Raw genomic sequence first — 25,338 nt, forward strand, 5'->3', positions numbered from 1 at the left:
CTCCGCACGCACCTCCGCACCTTAGTATTTCACCTCTGCACTGCGCCTCCTCTGATTCTCGGTATGCTTTTCTCTTTCCTTCTAGTTGTAGAATTTCCACTCAGCCAGCCTTCCTGTGGTTCTGGATGATGTCCGTTCCGTCTTTTAGTTGTATTTTTGAAGTGGTTGTGTGAGGCAGCAATCTCCGGTGTTTACCTATGCCGCCATCTTGGTTTCTCCCTCCTCCTGCATTTTAATATTTTTTCCTAGTTGCTGTTCAGATTGGGTGTTTTGCTACTCTGTCTTCTAACTCGCTTATTCAGTCCTCCACTTCTTCTAGTCTACTGATAAAACCTTCCATTGTGTCTTTTATTGCAGCTATGTCATTCTTCATTTCCTCTTGATTCTTACAGATGTTGGTAAATCTCTCATTCAAACGGTTTAGCATCCGTATTACCATTACTCTGAATTCTTTCTCTGACATATTGCTTGCCTCCTTTTCTCTTATTACCCTTTCTGTCAATTCCTCCTTTCCTTTCCTCTAGGGATTGTTTCTTTGTCTCCTCACTTTGGCTGTCCCTTTGTATTTGTTTTATGTAATGTGTGTTGTTGACAATTTCAGTACCTGGACGACCTGCTTGAGGTCCGAGAAGTTGGAGCCCTTAGTCGTCCAATGGTCCAGGACTCCTCAGCCCAGAGGCTGGGACTGCCTTGAGTCTCACGTCTTTAATGTCTCTACTCTGAGTTGTATTCCCTTCCTCCACGGTTCTGGTCCCTCAGTTATCTGCTGCAGGTGCTCAGGGTCAGCTGGGGACAGGTGCTCAGATCCTCTGATGTGTGACGCCCTGTGAAGCCGCAGAGCCCTCTGGCATGCAGTTCACTGAAGGGCCCCAGTGTCCAGAACATGGTGTGCCCTAGTTTCTTCCTCTTTGCCCCATCAGCCTGGTCCTGGGGGCTCCACAGAGCGCCAAATGGGGGTCCCTGGCCAGCACCATTGGTGCTGTCCTTGGGTCTGAGCAGGTGCTGGGCCGAGTGTCCCTGGCCGGTATCATCAGCGCTGTCCTTGGGGCTGGGCGGGCACCGAGCCAGGTGTCCCTGGCCAGCACCAAATGTGCTGTCCTTGGGGCTGGGCAGGCGCCAGGTCAGGCAGTGCTAAGTGGCATAATTTTTTAACAGTAATCAATAGTTGAAGCATCTCATACTTACTTCATAGGGTATGGAGTTAATTGTTTCTGAAGCTGAATGTTTTGAAACTCTTGTAAGTATTGGCCTATCTCTAACAATAATGGTAGTGATTAGCTTAACCCTTGGGAATTATGTCACCAAATGATAATTATTACTCAGAAATTCTTTTGTATGCAAGTATGTAGTGTTTATAATGGTTAATGGCATGGGCTCTAAAATACCTCATCTTAGTTATTTTGCAGCTAAACCTTGGTTTTTTCATCTGTGGAATAAAGACACTTACTTGGTATGGTTGTGTGTGTTGAATGAGATAATATATATAAAGTGTATTAGTGTAGAACCTAGAAGATAGTGAGCTATCACTACTGTTATTCTAAGCACTTCCCTACGGTGGGACATTTTCCTGTCTTGTTGATGGATGAAATTGTTAAGACAGTATAACATCTCAAAAAGCAAGCTCTTGACCATTCAAATAGAACTGCATTTGCAGTTTATAAACTGCATACAGATGATTAAATAAGGTGAGTAGTCTTATCCTAACAAGAGGAAAATGTGGCCTTATGGGGAGAAGAGATCAACTAAACTGAGATTACTTGTAGGTCTATGCTTTGACTACTAGCAACTATATCTTTGAGGGCTCTCTGGTTTATATTGCCAGTTCTCTAATGGGTCTTACCAATGCATAAAAGGAATCATATAAAAGGAAAAACTGTGTGCTCTATTTTCTTGTTTCCAACTTGTGCAGTGGGGAAGCACCTAGCCATTACTGCAGCAGGTGGACTGAGCTAATCAGCAGATAGGGAAAGTAGCAATAATGCTGTTCTTTTGAAGATGTGGAAGTAGTATTTATCATGGCTTCATAACATGGGCATCATTGCTTTACCCCAGGAAGAAAATGGATGCATATGTAATAAATTATCTGAATAGTAAGGTTTATTGATGTTTTTTTAGATTTTACTCTTTTTTTTAAATGCCTCTATTTAATGAAACAGAGTGCACACAAACCACATGTGAACATCTCACTATTTACCTTTAAGTCGGTTCCTAGCTTCCTTTCTGAAAATGGATTAATAATAATAAATTCAGGAAAAAATTAACATCAAAGTACCATCTCAAGTCCCCAAGAAAGTGCCCTCTATAGAAAGTCCCGGTGTGTGTATTTACTTTCCTGTGCTATTCAAGAGAGCATGGCTGTGCTTCATTATCAAAAGTTGACTCTGGTAGATATCAGATGAGAATGTGAAATATAAGAAAATGTTTCCTTAGAGTAGAATGAATTGGCCAGTCTAGTTCTTTCTTTAATGAGACAGTAACATAAGAAAATGTTTTGTCATGTACACAGATTTGGAAACCTTCTCTGCACAGCTGTTTTATAAAATTGGGTATACTTCCTTGACCTCGGTGATTTTTTGGCCAATAGGTTGCTATATGAATAAAAGAAGTTTTTATTACTATGACTTATCCTATCAAATGTGGACTATAAATTTCACTGAAATTATTATTATGATATCTAGGAAAAGTATAAGTTTCACCCAACAGGTAATAACTGTTGTTCTCCAAAGACAAAAGAGGAAAACCCAGTCTCACCAGCTAAATATTAGTTGTGATGAACAGTATTTGGTTTTCTTATGTTTTTGAGAGGCAATGATGCATTCAGAGCACATATTAGAACTTCCTCATTGCTTCGGTGCATTCCCATGATTTCAGAGTACACTTTAATTCTCAATTTGTTATTGATATGGATCAACCAAATGCAACCCTGTAGTTGCTCATGTATTTTTAGAGTTTCCCTTGCATGCAGTTTTGTTTAACATGGGTCACAGTAATGGATCATTTATCTGAAGTAATGGATTGCTTCCTCTTTCTGCCAGCTGATTGGATCAGTCTGAAGTTCCTTATGTACTGTGGGTTACAGAACTAGTATGGAATCCGTATGGTGCATTTATTAGTGTGACAGTAACTGTATTAACCATTTATGTTCTCTAAGTCTTTGAAGATGTTGCAATAAACACAAGGAAGCCTTATTTTGAAGTGAATAAACTGGACACTAAATTGAGCAATGAGTTATCATAAAAGATTAAATTACCAGGCTTTTGGGGAAACAGATCTTTTTCCTTAGTTGGTTGTTCAGGGATCGGGGAATACAAAAACATTTATTTCTGACTCTCCCATTTAAAATATTTGTACTGTGTTTTAGCATCTTTTTCTGCTTTCATAAACAGAGTACAATAATTTAGTTTATTTTCCCAATGAAGAATTTGTAGCACCTGAGAGTCCTAGTCTGAGTAATTTCTCTTATCTGCAGTGCTGTTACAAACGTAGATTATTTAAAGGGATTGGGATTAAATGTACTGACCTCACTTTATTCCTTGAAATTATTTTTAACCAGATCCCTGAGAGTAGTTGGTTGGTTATTTACTAAAAGCGACCTGGAGAAGAAAATGAGATTGAGAGTTGATTAAATTCCAGTTAGGGGAGATTGCATTATTCAGTGACACCTAATTTTCCAGGTATCATTTATAGGATTTAGTTGAGAAACCTGAACATAAGCAAAATTACCTTTGTTCTTTCAAAATTAAAAAGCCCAAAGAATATAAGAGCCCCATGGTTTAGGATGTCTCATTTGAAGCTTGCTAACTCACTTTTATCTGCAATCCCAACCACGTTAGAAAACCAGTTGTCTAGCAGATTAATAAATAAAAGGAGAAAAATCACACAATCACCTCAGTGGGTACAGAAAAGATCTGGTAAATTCAGCAACCATTTATGATTTTCAAACGCAGTTAGCAAACTACAAATGGATGAAATTTTTTCAATCTGCCAAAGTGTATCTCTAGAAAACCTTCAGCAAACGTCATGCTTTATAGTGATTATATTGAAGATATTTTTTAGGTTGGAGCAAGAATTATTTCTAGTGAGTATTATAATAAGATTTTGGCTAACTTAATAAAGTAAGAAAAATAAATAAAAGAGATAGTGATTTGAAATGAAGAAACAGCACTGTTTATTTGTGGATGATATGAGTTTGTACTTAGAAAATCCAAAAGAATCTACAGACAAGTTATTAGAACTAATAAGGGACTTTAATAAGTTGCTGGACACAGAATCAACAAGCAAATATCTTCTATGTTATATAAGCAACAGCCCTCAGAAAATGATATTTTTAAAATATCTTATTTACAAAAGCATAAAAATAATTAATACCTAATTATGTGACAACAGTTATACATGACAGCTACCTGTAAAATGTATAAAACGTTTTAGAGTCACTAAAGATTTATAATAAAAGGAGAACTACGCATGTTCATGGGTTGGGAAACTCAATATTGTAAAGATATTACTTCTCCTCAAATTAATTTATAAATTTAGTACAGTCCCAATCAGAATCTCAAAAAGATGTTTATGGAACTTGAATAGCCAATTCCAAAATGTATATGGACATGCAGAGAGCCAAAACTACCCAAGACATTTTTGCAGAGCAAGATGGGGTTTAACCAACTCTACCCAATATCAAAGTGTATTATAAGCTTTAGTAAATAAGGCATTGTGCCCGTGTCACTGAGTTGCACAAGCAGGCTGGTAGAACAGATTGGAGAGCCCTGAAAAGGACCTGTTTGCATATACACGGGATTTACGACAGAAGTGTCACTGCAGAAAAGCAGGGGAGGGCAGCCTTTGCACTTAGTGCTGGGGCAATTGGGTTTCCATATGGAAAAGAATTAAATTAGGCCCATATTTCATACCAAACACAAAAACTCATGTCAGGTTGATTATAAACCTAAATGTGAAAGACTAGACCATAGAGCTTTTAGAGGTATTATTGAAGAATATTGGCTGCCAAGGAGCCTGCAGTGACTGAACTTGACCGGCCTGGCTTCTTTACCATAGCTTATAGATCCAGGTGGGGCTGCGCTTGACCGAGGCTGAGAAGTCCGTTTCTTCACCATCTCCTTTGCTGCCACTGCAGCTGCTATCAAAAAGCCTGCTCTCATCCTTGACGGAGAATTCTTCCCAGGATAGGGAAGGTGGCTTCTCTCAGCCCCTCAGCTGGGAGGCCTGGCAGGGTAATGGGAAATGCTACCTCTCTTAACACCACAGATTGCTTTTTATGAATCCACCTCTGTTTAAATCTCTCTAGTTTTGTTAAGTCCAATATCACTTGCAGGAATAAAAGGACTCATTTATTAGAACTACCCAAAAGATGGTAGAAGAATTCTGAAGGTGAAGGGGTGGCATCCATGCTTAATTGTGGCAGCACTCCAGATGCTAGCAAACTTGCCATCATTTCTACCTCTCACATTTGTAAAGCATGCTGCTTGGTGTCCAAGTGGGATGCCAGCTCCCTGGACTGAACTGCTAACAGACAGTGTGATGAAAAGTCACTTTCTGTGTGAGCTCCAGACACCCACTGGAGTGACTGTCCTTTCAGAAACAGAAGAGCGGCGTCTACCGATCCCTGCCGTGTGTAAGAGGTCCTTTGGATCCACGTCTTTATTACTTGTATTGTTAGATTTCTTAACATTTGCTACTCTGAAGGGCACATTGCACACATCTGAGGCGGCAGTCACACTTGTCTTTGAGGCATTAGGAGAAGTCCCGAAGAATGTCTTGGGACTAAAATGCAAAGATGAAGCGGTGGCATAGCCACTTTATACAGGAGTGGAGAGAACCGGAGACGTGTGAAAGCTGTTAGGTTCTTTACTTGAGCTCCTGCAGCTGAAGGTAATTGTCATTATAATGCCTGTGCTACATACTCCGCTTACCCGTAACCAAGAACAATATTTTCAGTCCACGGTTGGGAATCCTTGGATGTCAAGAGCTGAGTGTATGCATGTTCTACATTTTATATGGGGACTTGAACATCTGCAGATTTTGGTATCCACAGGTTTTCTGAAACCAGTCCTCCCTGGATATCAAGAGATGACTGAATTTGGAGGGACTCAATGGTTACATGCAGATTTTTTACTGAATGGGGGTGGGCACCCCAGAGCCCCGCATTGTTCAAGGGTCAACTGTATATGACCTTTGTATAAACCCATTGCACTTCTGGCAGCCGGCTCTGATGGGAGGATTCTGGATCATCCCTGACATTCTGGAGTGGACAGTGATATCATTATAATTCCCGTGGATGCCTCAGAAGGCCTTTATTAAGAACAGTCCATCCAGCATCTCAGCTTGGTGCTTGAGAAGATGCCAAGGTGGCAGAAACTCCTGTATTCTGGCTGAAACCCTGAATCCATTTGAAAAGTGTGTTACGAGTATTTTGCAATCTGTTGTTGCCAAGCCAGAATTTTAAAAATCACCTGAAAAGGCTGTGATTCCCTGCTCCCAAAGAATGTCTTTTATTCTCCATCAAGGCCATGTTGGTGTTCAGGAACAGTACATTCTTACTTACGTAACAGAGGAGGAAATCTAGTAGAGGTCGAGTTGTTGTGACCAAAAATGATCTGTCATTGTTGAGAGCAAAGGAAAAGTCTACAGGAAATGGCTGAGCAGTTAGCTGACAGATATGACCAAGGGAAAACAAGAGGATATGGCTAGAAAGAAAAGAGTCCTCCACAGTTTTCACCCTCAAATCCCTTTTCTCTATTAATAAGAGAGACCTGAAGGCAGAATTACAGGTGCTACCTGATCAACTTTAATGTTTGGGCAATGCCCTCAAACAGGTTACTATGAAAAACGACAAGAGACCAAGTCCACCCAAACCCACCTTCTCTCTAAGATTCTGACGGGAAAAGTGCACTCAGCCCATCCAGAGGGAGGAATGTAATACGTAAGGGAAATGGCAAGTGACTGATACCTGAAATCACAGGAACAGACTCACACTGAAGCTAAACACAACGAAGGCTTAGACCCACACTGTAGAACAGATAAGAGGTAGTATTATCTAATTCCTAAAACATTTTGAATGAAAATATATCTTCATGATTTGAGGTTAGAGAAGAATTTCTTGAACCAGGCACAAAGAACAATAACTATAAAAGAAAAACTGTTAAACTCAACTGCATCAAACTTAAGGACTTATCTCCATTATGAAAAAAAAAAAAAAAAGAATAATACGAGTTGAACAGGCAAGCCAAGGACTGACACAAGAAAAAGGACTGGTATGTGGAATAAAAAACAGCTCCTACAAATCAATATGAAAAAAAAGACAGGAAGCCTAATAGAAAAATATGCAAGAGACTTGAATAAGTACTTCAGATGATATAGAAAATGTCCAATAAACATTTAAAAGCTATCCAACCTTATTATTCATCAGAAACACAAATCAAAACCACAAGGCGATACCGCTATATCAGGTTAGTCAAAATTACAAAGTTTGCCAGTACCAAATATGGTGAAGATAGGAAACAGTGTGAACTCTCATGTCTGTTGTTAGGGGAGTAAATTGGTACAACTACCTTGGAAATTATCTACTAAATAGAAATTATCTATTTGGAATTATCTACTAAAGCTGAACATATGGATACCATATGACCCACTCTTTCTACTTCGAGCTGATATAGTCAACAGAAATACATGCACACATGCACCAAGAGACATGTATAAAAATATATAGTTCATGGCAGCATATTTATAGTTCCTCTGGATTGAAATCAACCCAAATATCTATCAGTAAACTAAATAAGTTGAGGTATGTTCATACAACGGAAAACTATATAGCAAAGATAATCTATTGCTACATATATCAACATGGGTGAATCTTATAGGCAATGTTGAGTCAAGGAAGTAAAACATGCAAATGTAGTGTATGATTGCATTTATGTAAAGTTCATTAACAGACAGAAATTAACTATAGTATTAAGGGATATGTATTAGTCTGCTGGAACTGCCATAACAAAATACCATAGACTGTGTGGCTTAAACAACTGACATTTATTTTCTCTGGAGGCTGGAAGTCCAAGAGCCACATGCCAGCATGGTTTCTGGTAGGACTTCTTCCTGGGTTGTAGATGGCCACTTTCTCCCTGTGTGTGTTCACCAGGCCACCAGACCTCTTCTTTGTGTGTGATGAGGAAGAGAGCAGCTGTCTGGGGTCTCTCCTTGTAAGGATAAGTAATCTTATCAGCCCCACCCTATGACCTCATTAACCTTAATTACCTATCCTAGATACAGTCACGTTGGAGGTTAGGGCTTCAACATATACATTTGGGGCAAAACAGTTCATTCTGTGACAGGATGAAACGTAATAATGAAAAGCAAAACAAGGAAGTGATTATAATATTAAGGGATGATGAGTATTCATATAAAGCATAGTCAGGAAGTCAGGATAGAGGTTATCTAAGGTATGAGCAGAAAAAGGAGTTGTGATTAGAAAATGCCATGGTAGCCATGTTTTGTTTCTTGACCCACATAACCATGCATCTTATAAATTATTTGTTAAATGTTACATTTAAATTTTGTATACTTTTCAGTATGTGTTATACTTAACAATATAAGAGGTTGTTTTTTTTTTAAAAAAAGCAAAACCATTGTGTTCATTGTACAATCTGGTAACATTAATGCTCTATTCCATTTTTTTACTTTATTTTTGATAGGGGATTGTGCTTTATTGTTTTGACTTTTGATTCCTCATAAAAATTATTTTTATATATTAATTTTTAAATATTAATGATGGTAAATTTAAGATGTTCAGTGATGCTCTTTTTTCTTCTGGGATATTTTTAAAATATATTTCCTTATATTATAAGGAATTCAGTTGAAATGATATTTTTGTCCTTAAACATTTTCCCATGTAGATAGAGATTTCCAGCTTCACTTGTCCCTGGCCTGCACTTTATTAAGGTTGAATCAGTTGTTAGAAATATATTTGGTCTTATTAAAGATTATCTTTGGCTGGTAAGATTAAGAACTAGAGGAGGTTTTCAAAAGTGGACTATCCCCAAATATAATCAATAAAAGAAATGCTGACTAGATAAAGAGTTTTTATGTGGCTCTACTTTCTTCTGAGTTGTTATAACTACTAAAATAGTATATATCTACTTGCATCAACCCTTCAAAGGGATTCTGAATTGCTGTCACAGTCAAGAAGTTACCTAGGAATCTGATTTCCTCCTCACCCTGAAAATTAACCCCAACAATTCAAGGGACATCCTAATATCCTACCCAAATTGGTTGTGGGCTAAGATGGCAGTGGGTGGTGATTCTTAGTCTGAACAAATCTTTAGTCATATTCCAAAACCCAGACATTTGTCGATGCTACATAGAAGAAACAATAAATCATTAGGTTATTTATCCCTTAAGAAACTTTTCATCAACATATGCTTTCTCTTGTAGATAATTCGCTCCTTTCTGCTCTTTCCAACAATTGAGCGAATGTCCGAGTCACCCAACGGCAGGATTGCCACTCCATTTCTGTGCTGGCTTCGATATGCTCTCTATGTCCCTAGCTACTTATTACTTAAACCATGTCCGGAGACAATCAAGTCCTGGCTGATCAGAATGGCCCTTCAAAGGATGAACCTGCAGAGTGAATTTTCGGTCCTTAGTGTGTTGGAGCCATTCTGCCTTGGTAAGTACATTTAAAATGTATGGGTTTATTCTTGTATCAGAAAGCATTAAGAGAATAATCTCAGACAATGGATGAATATCAACCAAGGAATTCTATGTTGGATTTTTTTCTTCCAAAAGTTTAAAACTAGAAATAAAATGAGAATAGAGTGAGGGGAGTTCTGTTTGATAAATAGAAAAGACTCTTCAAACTTTAAGTTTAAACCTTATCCTGCTATTTCTCCACTCTAGCTGCAGAAAGGTGAGAAAGAATTTTTCTGTACAAAGTATACTTGAGGATCAAACCGGCAACCTAGGTATATGCCCTGACCAGGAATCAAACCCAGAAAATTTCAACTTGAATCAAAAAAGACAATAGATGCCAACACCAAAATGACAGAGAATTATTTGGCAAAGATTTTAATGCAGCCATTATAAAATGCTTCAATGAGCAATTAGTGAACATGTTTGAAACTAATGAAAAAAATAGAAAGCGTCAGGAAAGAGATTTAAAGAAAAACTGAATGGAAATTTTAGAACTGAAAAATACAGTAAGATTAAAAAATAACTTATTTTAAAAATTGAAAATGGAAAAGCTCACCAGGAAAGTGGAAGGGACAGAAGAAAGAATTGGTAGACACGAGGATAGATCAGTATAAATAGAAATTTCCCAAATTTGGCAAAAGACATAAACCTACAGATTCAAGAAGCTAGATGAATTCTAAACGGAATAACCCTAAGAAAACCACACACAGTACATCATAACCATACTTTTAAAAGCTGAAACAAAGAAAATATCTTGAAAGCACCAAGAGAGAAATGATACATTAATTATAGAGGAAACTCTATTTGAATGACAGCTGGTTTCTCATCACATATGACACATATTTCAAGTGCAAAAAGAAAAGAACCATCAATACAGAATTATATATTCAGTGAAAATATCCTTCAGGGGGAAAAAGAGGAAATTAAGATATTTTCCAATGAAGGAAAACCAAAGGAATCTGTAACTATAAGATGTAGCATAAAAGAATCTCTGTTAGAAGTTCTCTAGATATGAAGTGATAAGAGAAGGAATCTTGAAACATTAAGAAAGGAAAAAACAGAAGAAAAAGTGAGGAATTATATTTTTCTTCTCTTGAGATCTCTAAATTATTTTTAACAGTTGAAGCAAAAATTGTAACACTGATATGGTTCTAAATGTATACAGAAGAAGTATTTAAGACAATTATATTATAAGTAGGGGAGGGTAAAGGAACAAAAAAGGAAGTAAGGTTTCTCCATTTCACTTGAACTGGTAAGACATCAATACCAATAGACAATATATATATATATATTAGAGGCCCGATGCACGAAGATTCGTGCAAGAATGGGCCTTCCTTCCCCTGGCTGCCAGCACCGCCTTGGCTCTGGCCAGAGCCGCCTTTCCACCTTCCCACTCTGCCCAGAGGCCCTGAGTGGCTGGGGCAGTACGGAATGCCTGTGTCGTCGCCATGGCGACGACGCAAGCATCCCGCCCCTGGCCGCTTGGCACATGTGTATGCAAATTAACCCACCATCTTTGTTGGTTTAATTTGCATACTCCTGATTGGCTGGTGGGCATTGCAAAGGTATGGTCAATTTGCATCTTTCTCTTTTATTAGTGTGTGTGTGTGTGTGTGTGTATATTATATACACTCTACAATACCTAGAGTAACCACTTTAAAGTCTATACAAAGAGATACTGTAAAACACCACAAGTAAATAGAAATGGAATTCTAAAACATATTCAGTAGCCCTAGCTGGTTTCGCTCAGTGTTAGAGCATCAGTCCATGGACTGAAGAGTCTCGGGTTTGATTCCAGTCAAGGGCACATACCTCAGTTGCAGGCTTGATCCCTGGCCCAGTCAGGGCGCATGCACGAGGCACCCAATCGATGTTTCTCTCTCACATGGATGTTTCTCTCTCGCTGTCTCTCCCTTCCCTTCCACTCTCTCTAAAAATCAATGGAAAAAAAATATATTTGAGTGAGGATTAACAAAACAAAATAGAAAGAAATTCAGTAATACATAGAAAGACAAAATAAAGAACATAGAGAAACAAAAAAATAGAAAACAAATAATAAAGTGACACAACATCTAACATATCAATAATTACATTAAATGTAAATGGCCTAAATACATCAATTAAAAACATTTTCTAAACCAAAATCAGAACATAGGATACAAGAAAGTTTTACTTGTTTCTCTATGTGTATTTAATGACCTATATACAGTTGTCCTGAAGTATCCATAGGGGATTGGTTCCAGGACCCACCGTAGATACCAAAATTCAAGATGCTCAAGTCCCTTGTATAAAATGATGTAATATTTGCATGTAACTTGTATCTGCATGTAGGTTACTGCAGGGTATGCCTACACCTCAGTTCATTTGAGTGGACTTAGCATACTGTTCAGCACATAGAAAATCCAAGTTTTGCTTTTTGGAACTTTCTGTGCTTTTAAAAAATATATTTTCTACCTGAGACTGATTGAATTCGCAGAGGTGTGGCCCATGGATACAGAGGGCTGATTGTAGTATGTTACCTATAACAAATAATCAAGTTTTTCATGTTTTTAATTAAAACAAACAGGTAATTATTAAAGGTGTTTTCCAGTTTGTATTGAAGTTTCTATAGCAGAACTATAAACACCCTCGTAAAGAAGTAGTCTGCATAAGCTGCCCTTGAGAGAAAGGAATGCTGTACTTCCAGAGAGCAGGGGAGACCTGTATCAGACAGTAGACTTCAGACTTTCCAAAAGTGGGTGTTATGCTACCTCACTTTTACGAAAGACCAACATTAGTGTGTAATGTTTTTTGTTTTGTTTTTATGTGAAAATCCTCTGAATTTCTTCTGGTTAGTAAAAACAGGTTAGCAATGTATTGTGAAAGTGCAGCTTGAGAGAAATAGTCTTCATAAGCTGCAGTGACTGGCCTGCTGCATCTTCCAGCAGCCCCACGTGCAGGCATCAAGGAGCGAGACAGTTTGGAGACTAGGACACATTCCTCTCCGTGACTCGGCAGCTAGAGCCTTCCAAGCTATATGCATTGTTGCTTGGAGAAGCCTGGGATTCCTTTCCCACACATCCATAGTAGATATACTATATGCAAAGCAGACCCTGTAAGTGTAAATCAAACTGAACGCTCAGCCACATTGCTTCATCTCTGATCCAAACAACCAACCTGCAAACAAATATGTGGAGCACAGCCCTCCTATTTTTGACAACCCTTCCTCCTCTGATTTTTTTTCCCCTCTTCATTCTAGACCTGGCCTTCTGATGTTCAGGTAACCAGTACTTCAGTGATCTCTGGGTATTTTTTCCCCATTGGCCACTCAGTCTGTGTAACCTTGGGTAAAGATAAAGGGGCAAGAATACCTGTCTTCTTTCTTCTTAGGGTGCTTGGTTCAGTCTCCTAGTAGTGACTCTCAGATGCTCCTTAACCAAGCATCTCAATCCTCCTAGCCAGCTGTTCCCAGCATCCCCTTTGAGTCCCATGTCACCCTCGCCTCCTCTTGCAACAACTACAATAGAAGCCACCTTTGCCCAGGCTTGCCCTGGCCATCCCTTAAGTGATTCCTGTTACCTTGCTTATTACAAATAGAAGAAGGTCCCAGCTGAGAGGAAACGATACTTGTAAGACACTGCCCATTACAGGTGATTCATGGACTCTTCCCAAGCTTGTATCCCATGAATGGTGAAAGTGATCGGCCACTTGAATTGGCAGTCTGGTTTTCAGGTTAAACAAAGAGAGGGGTTATCAAGAGAAAGGAAAACCAGGCCCAAGATCCTTCTCAGGGGCCATTCTCACTGTGCCCTCTGGACAGCCCCCCTGCAGACCTGCTTCTCTGTGGCCTGCATCCAGGCAATGACCTTCAACATGCCAGCTTGACTTTTAGGCCTTGCGGTGTTTGCACATTATGTAATGTCTGAGCTTCGGGAGAAATCTTACGGAAACAAACGGAGGAAGTTTGCCCGTCCAAGTAGTGGATAATAAATCCTGCCTGTCGAGATGGAAACTGATTTTCTGTAGCCTTCAGTTTATGCACACATTTTGTTGTTGTTGTTGTTGTTGTTGTTGTTGTAAGGTCTGAAAATTTCAAGGAACCAACATTTCAAATACTGTTGCCTTTTGGCAAAGATGGCATGTCCCTTTCTCCAAACTGAGATTATGGGCCTTGACCTTCTTCACCAGCTGAGTCCTGCAGCCTCATTTCCCACCCAACCTTCAGAGCAGAGCAGCCGCATTCGGTTAGCATATGTTGGAAATGTTACCAGTGTCGGATCCGTTCACTTGTGTCACTAGATTGTTCCCAGTGTTCTTTTTAAAGAAAATATGTGGGGGTTTTCTTTAATTTTCATGCTGGAATGTTTGCTACTACATATTTTCCTTAGAATGGATGTTCTGTTTCATGAGAAATAGACTTTTCACTGAGACAGCTAAATTGGATTTTCTGATCAAAGCTAAAAGCAAATACATTTTAGCTTAGCAGTATCACAGGTCAAGATAATTAACTTTAAAAAATATTCTAGGGTCTTTCCCTTAGTTAGGCCAAATTGGTGTTTTAATTCCTTTCAGTTACCTAACTAGAAAAACAGTGCAGAGACAGAGGTATTCCTGGCAGGTTACATTACTCTCCTGTAGACATTTTTTTAAAAGAAACTTTCCTTTCCTTAGTCAATATGGAAATAACTTCTGAAAACACGTACAGTGATATGGAAGGAACTGAACCATTCAGTGAGCTGACACATAAGCTGCACTGAAGAATCACAAAGTCCTCAGAATACATCTAACTCAATTCCAGAATAATGTGGGTTTTTTTGTAATATATTTTTATTGATTTCAGAGAGAGGAAGGGAGAGGGAGAGAGATACAAACACCAATGATGAGAGAGAATCATTGATTGGCTGTCTCCTGCACACCCCCTGCTGGGGATTGAGCCCGCAACCCAGGCATGTGCCCTTGACCAGAATTGAACCCAGGACCTTTCAGTCCCCAGGCCAACGCTGTATCCACTGAGCCAAACAGGCTAGGGCCAGAATAATGTTTTTAATAAAACAAAACTAGACTCCCATGTTTCCTCTTCTCTCATGATGTGTGTAGGTTAGGAGAATCCATTTATGAAAGCCAACTGCAACTTTAATGCTTCATGGAAGTTTAGCCTACAATTCAGCAATGAAGGAAAGATTTGTGTGTGTGTATGTGGTCTGTATTAGGATTAAGAGCAAAAGGTGATTAGTTATGGTACTAGAATATCACCTGTTTTAGAATTAAATAACTTGAGGTTTTACTAATTTTTTTCTAAAGAAAATTTTATATATTTAAATTATCTGCCACTCTAAAAAAATTATATTTTTTTCAAAATCATACACTGTCACATAGATAAGATTATCTGTTTACAGACTAAATGGATGGTTATAATAGCCAAACTCTTGGATTATGGAGAAACATATAATACACTGTGTGGATAACAAACATTCCTCTAAGTTCTGCAAAAATTTGGAATGGGAGAATTACATTTTTAAGTCTGGTTCTCACATTGCTAAAAGCCACATTTGGAAAACAATCTGGAAAAAAAATAAAGAACACCAAAGAGCTCCCCTTGGAAGAAGACTTGCCCTGGGTTTCTGGGCATCTTGGGTCCTGCTTAACCTTCAGCCCAGCTCTCCGGTGTGTGCCCTCGGAGGGCCAGCCACTCCGCCTGAGCACCTGTCTGGATGCAGCTCTGCTGGAGGGAGGGACACTCGTGTCTCAGGGCTGTCCCATTCCACAGTCTGTCCTCAATCCCTCTGCTACCACGCGGTCCTGCTTGGCTTGCAGCTCCCTAACTCCCCTGCACTCAGCAACATCTGCCAGCCTCGTGACCAGTCAAATGTGCTGGGAGGGGCCGCCCCTGGAAAGGCTCGTTTTCAGTCAGATCCTCCCTCTGCCTCCTCGCAGGGAAGTCCGAGTGTAGACAAAGCATGATGCCACCCTTCTCCCCCAGTCAAGTACCAGGATCTCACAGGAGGTTAAGAACAGCAGCAACCCCTGTGCTATGACCAGAACGATCCAGGAAATTCAAAGGCCCCCTCTTTTCTTGCTATAATCGGCTAGGATTGATTTTAGCTATGGATAACAGAAAGCTATATTACAGTGGCCTAAACAGGAACCTATCTTTCTCAGGCACCAGGAAATCTAGAGGTAGATAGTCTAGAGGTAACTAACATCTGAATGGGCCATCGGGGATGTGGGTTCTTTCTAGATTTTCACTCTTTTGTCTTTTGCACATAGACCTTTATTTCCATGTTGTCATCTCAGGTTCACACGATGACTTCTGCCCCTCTAGACTTCATGTGTGGCCACCTGTGGCCGATTTCCTGCCTTCAGACTTCACCCATGAAACTGCCCATCTTCAGTAATTCCCTTGGCAGCACCAATAGCCCTGTCTCTGCGATATAATGGCAAAACCAAACAAATTGGGGCATTCTACTAGGGAATCTACATACCACCAAACTGCAGGAAACCTGGTTTCCTGCCCGAAGTTCTATTCAGAAAGTATTCATACTCTCCCAAACCCCTTATTTTATCATTCATGTGGCTTTGCGTCCCTCTGCATTTCCTCTGCTGCACTGACCAGTGGGTTATGTGCCTCATGTTTGGTTAGTCTTACCAGTAGCTCCTAGGCCCTCCCTCTTGCCTGCAATGATTTGTCCCTGTTTTACACCCGTCCCTGCCAGTGTGGTTACCAAAGTCAGGTGCTTCGGCCTCCAGTTCTGGCCTCCATTGTGATCCGTTCAAAGAGGGCAGCGGCTTTTTCTCCAGACCCCTCTGCCCTCCCCTCCCCGCCCCAAAAAAAACAGCAACCAGCCCAGCTACCTCCTCCTCAGTCCCTTCCCATTTTACAACCTTTACTGATACCTGCCATGGACCCAGCACCTAGAGGAGCACTGGAGGGAAGACTACATGAAAGATAGCCCTGCCCTTAAGTTACTTCCCACAGAGTAGGGCGAGAAGGGTGGAGAATTTTACTATGTGACAGTAAGGGCTGTCATGAACACAGATACAGGGCGTGAGTGGTACCAAGAAAGCAGAGATTAGTTCTACTGAGATAAGTAAGGGAGGAGAAGATAAATGAAATTGGACTGAAAGATGAGTGGGCGTTTTTTCAGACAAAATGGCATAAGATGGGCAATTGGGCTAAGCAGAAGGCAGCCGTCTTTTGTGGATTCTGTGTAATTGGAGAACTCAGTGATGGCATTTGACCTGTGAGAAGAGAGTCCTGTTGATCTCCAACTTCAGCCCTCCCTCAGCTATTTTAAACTGTGAGCCACTCTACCATGAGTTGAAGTCCTACAGTAATATTCGACCATTACACATATTGCAGATGATAGTAGAGAATACAAAAGAATATTAGATTCTTCAGTGAGTTTCTTTAGCACCTGTAGTTAGATTTGTAATGAAACAAAAGTAAACAATTAAGATTCTCCTAAATCATTCTCTGTCTCTCGTGTTTTTGTTTCCATTACTCTTGCTTCTAGATATTTCCTTCACTGTGGTGCTTGAGACTCTGAATTCTGCTGGTTTCCAGGAATGCTGTTGAGAGTCTTTGCCAAGAGAAATGTGTTTTCCCCTTAGGAAATTACACTTCTATTTGGTATTGTTTCTGATCACTGTGTTGTGTTGTGAGCATTTCTGAGGAATGAAAAAGATGACTTCTTTGAGGCAATCACTGGAAAGGCCAACTGGTATTCTACTGTCTTTTTAAAAAAGTATGCTTAGGTGAGAAATTATCAGGGGGGAAAAAGAGAGTAGGAATAAAGGTGGGGTGAAATACATTCCTTGATGAAAATTTTACTCTTAAAAATGTGATTTCTGCCCTGGCCAGTTTGGCTCAGTGGATAGAGCGTCAGCTTGTGGACTCAAGGGTCCTGGGTTCACTTCCAGTCAAGGGCATGTACCTTGGTTGCGGGCACATCCCCAGTGGGGAGTGTGCAGGAGGCAGCTGATCGATGTTTCTCTCGCATCGATGTTTCTAACTCTCTATCCCTCTCCCTTCCTCTCTAAAATCAATAAAAATATATATTTAAAAAAATGTGATTTCTGCCCTAGCCGGTTTGGCTCAGTGGATAGAGCGTCAGCTTGTGGACTCAAGGGTCCTGGGTTCACTTCCAGTCAAGGGCATGTACCTTGGTTGCGGGCCCATCCCCAGTGGGGAGTGTGCAGGAGGCAGCTGATCGATGTTTCTCTCGCATCGATGTTTCTAACTCTCTATCCCTCTCCCTTCCTCTCTAAAATCAATAAAAATATATATTTAAAAAAATGTGATTTCTTACAAGTTATTTGAATTTTTAAACTTTTTCTGATTCAACATTGATACTATAGAAAAGTGCTTAAAACGTAAATGTTTACCTCCATGAATGAGCATAAAGCAAGCCTCCCATGTAACTCTCACCCAGCTCAGGAATCACCATTGCCTGGCTCTCAGAAGCCTCCCTTAAGCAACCCTGCATGTCCAAAAATCCACTTCTGAGCTCAGTCAGGTTGTGGGCAAAATCCAGGTCATGGCTCTATGACTGAGGTCCCCTTATCTTGCTGGCTGTCAGTCAGGGGACCCTCTCAGCTCCCAAAGGTCACTGTCAGGCCCTTCCTACACGAGCTTCATCTTCAAACCAGCAGTGGTGCACTTACCCGTTTGGTGCTGTGAATCTCTGGCTTCCCTCCTGCACCAGCCAGAGGAAACTCGGATATTGGAGGCCTCATGTGATTAGGTTAGGCCGCCCAGGATAACATGTTCCTTAAAGTCATCTGCACTATAAAACGTAATTTGGTCTGGGGGTAATCTACACTAATAAAAGAGAAAGATGCAAACTAAACATCACTCTGCCACTCCGCTACACCCACAAGCCACTCCCACCAGCCAATCAGGAGCGAGTATGCAAACTAACCCAACTAAGATGGCGGTGGCCACGGAGCTGGAGTGAGCAAGAGGCTTGGGTTGCCCCGGGATGGAGGAAGCCAAGCTTCCCGCCTGCCCTGGCCGGCCCTGGGCTCCACTCAAGGCTACAAAGTTTCAATTATAGAAGATAAATAAATCCCAGATACCTGCTTCCAGCCTGCCCTGGCCTCTGCTCAAGGAGACACTGAAAAAAAAGAAAAAGAAAAAAAGGAGAGGCTGGGAGCTTGGGTCACCGGGATCAGCCCCTCACCCAGGCTGGCCAGGCACTCCAGCGGGCCCCCCCCCCCCCCCCCCCGAAGGGGCTGTGGCCAGCCTGCAAACAGCCATCAGCCCCTCAGCCAGGCTGGCCAGGCACCCCAGCGGGACCCCCGCACTGATCTGGGACACCCTTCAGGGCAAACCAGCTGGCCCCCACCCGTGCACCAGGCCTCTATTCTATATAATAAAAGGGTAATATGCAAATTCACCCTCCTAACAGCAGAACGACTGGGAATGACTGGTCACTATGACACACACCACCAGGGGGCAGACACTCAATACAGGAGCTGCCCCCTGGTGGTCAGTGCACTCCCACAGGGGGAGCTCTGCTCAGCTACAAGCCAGGCTGACGGCTGCCAGCACAGCGGTGGTGGCGGGAGGCTCTCCCGCCTCCTCAGCAGCACTAAGGATGTCCGACTGCAGCTTAGGCCTGCTCCCCACTGGCAAGTGGACATCCGCCGAGGGGTCCCAGACTGTGAGAGGGCACAGGCCGGGCTGAGGCCCCCCCCCCCCAGGGCACAAATTTTTGTGTACCGGGCCTCTAGTGTCATCATATTCACAGGTTCTACCCACACTCAAAAGGGAGGGGATTACAGAAGGGCAAGGAATATTTGTATCATAGAATTCTGCCTACCACAGACTACCCATCTTTTGCTCTTCTGAAATGCTACCTTTGTCAAAGATCTGTAAAGATGTGTGCTTCCAATGATTTATCTGTAAAAAATTGTGCTTGTAATCCTTACATCATAAAAACATCCATCGGGTACAATTGCACACATGACCTGCTGTGGTGCCTGACATTGGGCCATCATCCTGCTAACACTGGCTAATGAGAGAGCCAGGTGAGGTGAGCACAGGTGCTTTTGTAAGACGTGCTCTTGTTTCCAGAGACATGCACCTTGCCTGCCTCACACGCCTGTCTGAGCCTCCTTGTCCCATCAGGGAGCACTTGCCAAAAGAAGAGGGGGGATGGGAATTTACTGAAATTAATTTGACAGTTGTTTTGTCCAGTCTGTTCTAAGTGTTTGGCTTTTTTTTTTTTTTTTTTTTTTTAATGTAGCTAATGTTGCCTACCTTGGGAGCCAGGAAATGATGCAGGTGGTGAAGAGAGACAACGAAACCATAAAGGAGCACTTACCTAAGGTAATCACTTTAGTACTACAAGGAAGTAAGTCAATGGGCAGAAATACTTACTGAAGATGAGAGACTGAAATTGGTTCAGATCTCCATAAGGCCTCAAGGGTTAGATCCAGATAGAGTTCTATGTCTAGTTAAAATTAATGCTCTCCTTGAATGTTGCATAGAAAGTAAGTGAAGCTGATTGCACAGTTAAATATATTTTGACACTATTTTTGTTGGGTTTATTTTTAGGATCCATACTCCTCCCTAGGGCCTTGTCCTGAGAAGATTCTCAGTAATACTTATAGAGTAAATGAGTTATGTTAAAATGTCAGTAAAACATTGGAAGACAACTAACATTACTACAACCCAATGACTCAGTGAGCCTGTCTTTCTTACTCTCCAATGCATTAGAGTAGGAGTGTCCTGCTGACACCAAGACCAGTTTCCTATACAAGCAGGTGCAGAAAGGCAAAGATGGAAACATCGAGCCTTTGTGAGTTTCTGCAGCAAATACTAGAAGCTCACACAGACATTTGGAAGCACCAACCTCTGAATCTGTGAGGTCTAAGCACCCTAGCCTGTAGGTGGCTCTGGTACTCCCATGGCATCATTTGTCTGTCTGTCCATCCTGAGTAGGGTAGAGCTGCACTGCCCATCCATGCGTAGTTATTGTGGCTAGTCTGAATTGAGATGCACCGAGCCTGTGAAATTCACCTTGGATTTCAGAAATTTAGTACCAGAAAAAGTAAAATATTTCATCAATATTTTTATATTGATTACATGTTGCAATGGTATTTTATGATCTGTTGGGTTAAGTAAAACATATTACTGAAAATAATTTTACCCATTCCTTTATACTTTTTTTTTAATGTAGCTACTATAAATGTTTAAGTTCTGCGTATGCCTTTATCTTTGTATTGGACTCTCTAACTTGGAGGTTGGGGGTTAGTGCTGAGCTGGTACAGAGCCATCTTACAGGCCCAGGAACCTACAGTCTGCAAGGGAAACCTACTGGGTTTACAGTCCCTTCATAAACTTTGAGACATTTGACTTAAACTGGCCTACAGTGTTAATTCACATTTCTATTACTTCCCAATACAGTTACCTTAAAGCAAGAAGTGTATATGTTCTTTAAAAAACAGTTTCACTCCCAGCCAGTGTGGCTCAGTGGTTGAGCGTCGACCTATGAACCAGGAGGTCACGGTTCAATTCCTGGTCAGGGCACATGCCCACATTGCAAACTTGATCCCCAGTAGGGGGTGTGCAAGAGGCAGCCAATCAATGATTCTCTCTCATCATTGATGTTTCTATCTCTCTCTCCCTCTGCCTTCCTGTCTCTGAAATCAATAAAAACATTTAAAAAATTATTTTTCACAATATTGATCTGTAATAGCATCACCCAGAGAGGACTTTTGAAATGCCAGTTTGTGTTTGTCTTTGGCCATGGTGGTCATCATATTTCTCGAATAGCAGTTGCGTAGAGATTGAAATTTCTGATCCAGAAGGAAACCCCCACAAGCTGAACGGGGAGGTTGGGGCCTCAGAAAGACCTGTCTCCAGGGCTTTCAACTTGTTTTCAGCCGTTGAAGGATGTGAAACTACAAGAAAAACAGGATTTTGTTTTGCCATTAAATTATAAATGAATTTGTTTCAGAAATGCATTTAAGTTCTCAAGGCTGGAAGTTCATAAAAACAACTCAACTCCCAGTTAATAATAAGACTGGCAGATGCTCGCTTCCAAATCTCACACTTGCTGACTGACTCGACCCTCATGAGTCCAAGCCCATCCTGCCACCTGTGGGAGCCAGCTGCTGTAAAATACTCATCGTTCCTGGATTCCCTTTGTATGCTGTGCTCAGAAAGAGGTCAAAGGCAGGTGCTAACTTATTCCTGCCCTAAGTTAAATCCATATGCAGGCGTAATCATTCCCAGATAGAGGCCTGCTCGTGGTAACTGCGTGTCAGGACTGTAAGTTTACTGAAACTTTTCATGGGAGAAACATGGGGATAGAATGCTAGATGGCAGGCGTTTCAAGGTCAGCATTAACAGTCAGTCACGAAATAAACTTTCCCAGCTACGGTACTGGCTTTGTTTTGGTTTTAAGATAGCGTTAAATGTACTGGTGGAATTTGGGGAAGCCGGGCATTGGTTTGTTTAATGGGGCAAAACTACCTCGCAATTCATTGATTAGCCTTTGTAACAGCGAAGTTCCAATTCCTAAGTGAAACAAGGTACAGAAACAGGAACTTTTTGTTTCTGTAACGAAAAAGAGAGGAAGCATGCTGTAACTGAATACTGGGGAAAGTGGAGTCGGCTCACGTCCCCATCTGCTTGAGAAAACAAGGAAACGCAAAAGGGCCTATAGTTCTAGGAAGATAGTGGGCATTGACTCCGCCTTCCCAACCACCTTGACAGTGAGTCACACTGAGAACCACTTCCCAGGACTAGACAGGTCCCTAGTCTAGGTGTTCCACTCAGGATGCTCTATCCCACCGCAGCCCAAACGTGACCATTCGGAAACCTCACACCTGCCTAGGACTGCCCAGTGGGAAGGCTTGGAGCCACACATTTTGTTGCAAAAATCATTCACTATATCTCAGTTATTCTGTGTTCAACATCATTCTGAAAAATACATCCTTGTGCCATTCCATCAGGAAGTCCCAGGAAAGTTCGCCTAAAAATAGTCTCTCTACTGCATCGTGCTGCAGCCCCACCACAAAACTATCAGACCATCAGTAGGCTTTGGTTCCAAGTTCAGATTTCTGCCTGTCAGGAAGTCCCAGGAAAGTTTGCCTAAAAATAGTCTCTCTACTGCATCGTGTGGATGGCTTTTGAGTCCCTGCAGCCCCACCACAAAACTATCAGAACATCAGTAGGCTTTGGTTCCAAGTTCAGATTTCTGCCTCTGGGCTTTCATTGTCCACATGAAGAGAACTTTTTGTCGTCTTGAGAAAAATTGGCCTTTTAACTCTACTGGGCTGGTTGTCTTCCTTTCTCCCTCCCTCTCTCCCTTCCTATCTTCCTTCACTCCTTCCTTCCTTCCTTCCTTCCTTCCTTCCTTCCTTCCTGTCTGGGTCTTGAGACTTGATATACAGTATCAAACCTCCTACTTGCAGTGCTTCAACATTACATGAAGTTACTTCCCTTTCCTGAAGCAAGTATTTCAGACCCACAGTTGTTTCCAGAGAGTTTACTTGTGGCCTGTGACATGGTGGTTGTGTTCTTTCTTCACCTGACTAAGCCCGACCTGTCCTTTAAGACTTGGCTCCATTGTCATCTCCAAGAGGCCTTCCCCGGGCTCTGGTTTTGGTTAGATGTCCCTCCCTTGGCCCCCATGGCTCCCTCTGTCAAGTTCTGGTGTTGCATTCATCACACAGTATTTAAGTGGTCTGCCTTCCCCTCTCGCCCACCTTGAGGGAAGGAGCTGTGTTTACTCATTTCAGTATCCCTAGGGCCTGGCACAGTGGGTGATACCTGGTGAGCAGTCAATACATGTACCCTAGTGGGTGGACGGGGAAGCCACGAGAGCTTAGCTTCCAAGCCTTTACTGTGCCATGGGTCTCTTTGGCTCTTGTGTATGGTCCCCTTCTTTGAATAATATTATTGCGTGCATAAAATAAATGTATGAGATTACAAAGAAGTTATATTGTAGTTATCAAAATAGCTTAAAACGAATATGTGATATATATATCATATGTACATCTTTATTAACACATTACATAATGAGATACAATAGCAGTCAAAATTACTATGGTAAATTTGTACTAATGAGTATAAGTTACTTTCTGTTATCTACAATGAGTTTATCGTCATTTGAAAATTTTATAGGTGACAAAATATAGGTATTACTAATACTACTGTGGTTTGTTGCCTATATTCATAATTGAAGGAAATACTAAATTATGGTTATAGGTTAGCAAAAATAAAGATGTAATCTTTTTTCCATCCAAGTTTACATTGCATGTGCCCGCACAAACACACACACACACACACACACACACACTTCGCCACCACTTCTAGCCATTGACCGGCATGGACCTAAAGACCTGTAGAATCAAAGGCACTTAGTATTAATGGGATATGAGAATGGCAACAGAGGAGTCGATGGTTATTTCTCTGTATTAGATCTGGTGACAAGATAGGGAATATGCGGGGAGAAGCAAGTTGTGGGAGATGGTTGATAAAGTGGTCATTTGGGCACTTCTGTTGTCACGTGGACATTCTGGCAGGTAGCTGGACATGTGGGTAGCTTGGAAGAGTGGCCTGGGCTGGGTTTGACTTGGGGGTGATGAGGATATATCAGAAGCCTGAGCATGGGCCATGGTGACCTAAGGAAGTCGGTAGTACAGGAAGAGGATAGTCTAAAGCCTGCTCTGGGGGAACAGAGCTTGAAGGTTGGGAGGAGGGAGAAGAGCTCTTGAATAAGACGGAAGTGGTGGGGGAGGGACAGGAATGAGAACCAGGATGGAATAAACCAGAGTAAGAGAGTCACCTGTACATTTTCGCCACCCGGCCCCGATTCTTCTGGGAGCCTCTGGGGTATGCTCCGCTTTATGAGGCACCTGGCGTGTCTGAGGCAAGTGGGAGGTCAGCGTTCCCGGGCTCTGTCATTGTTCTGAGCTGTAAGGGATGTGTGTCTCATTCCTAGGGAAGTGAATTTGTGTTTGATTTAGAAACTTGAAGTTTTCATTTAAAACTCACTTAGGAGGGAAATTCTACACTGCGTGACCACGTTTGGCCTAGGCCTATGGAAACAGCTGTGTGCACTACCACCAGACTGAACCTGAGCGTCGCTGTCGGTCCACAGGGCCCTGGAGCTGCTCCCAGCCAAGACACGGGACACAGCTTTCTGCTGAAGGTGGGCAGCGCTGGCAGGGTTGCCTGCAGAGTGGTGCTGCCCCGGCTCCCAGAGGGCCAGGCCAGGGTGACAGCATGGTGTGGGGAAGGGGCAGGGTGTCCCCAGAAACAGGAATGCCTCTGCCGTGGCTCTCTCCCAATGCTGCTCAGCCCACCTGAGCCCAGAGGTGCATGTTGTCTTGGGAACAAACCTCTGCAGTGTTTGCAGATCTGAGCATGCAAATCCTTCAGACATGCGCAGGTCCTGCTCAGTGGAGCGTAAGGAGCGCGCCCAGGACCAGCTCACCAGGACTGCCTTGCCGCCAGGCCTCGCTCTGAAACCGATTGTGTTAGTTCTGCCTGTTTAATGTGAAGCCTGTTCCAAATGTCAGAATCATCCTGGAAATATCTGAGTCACTTTGACCTTGAGAGCTTTGTCGTGGCACTTATGTTAGCCTCCCCAAGAGTTCTCTGGTGGAGCGTGATTGGGGCGGGGGGGGGGGGGGGGGGGG

At 41.9% G+C, this 25,338-nt stretch overlaps 1 protein-coding gene across 3 annotated transcripts in view; it reads left to right on the forward strand.

The window, feature by feature from the left end:
- Positions 1–25,338, forward strand: part of LDAH (lipid droplet associated hydrolase) — an 86,369-nt gene that overhangs the window by 55,813 nt on the left and 5,218 nt on the right. Inside the window, exons 4-6 of one of the 3 annotated variants that reach the window (XR_001363836.1) lie at positions 9,442–9,676; positions 17,193–17,433; positions 19,929–20,014. Coding sequence is in view for 1 of the 3 variants with exons in the window: in XM_005874935.2 (XP_005874997.2) it covers positions 9,442–9,676; positions 19,929–20,011 (318 nt within the window). In the remaining 2 variants the exon portion in view is untranslated. Of the gene's footprint in view, positions 1–9,441; positions 9,677–17,192; positions 17,434–19,928; positions 20,015–25,338 lie in introns of those variants that run through there. The other 2 variants (XM_005874935.2, XM_014546689.1) reach the window with 2 other exon arrangements.

This window comes from Myotis brandtii, unplaced genomic scaffold (genome assembly GCF_000412655.1).
Source record: "Myotis brandtii unplaced genomic scaffold, ASM41265v1 scaffold454, whole genome shotgun sequence".
NCBI lineage: Eukaryota > Metazoa > Chordata > Mammalia > Chiroptera > Vespertilionidae > Myotis > Myotis brandtii.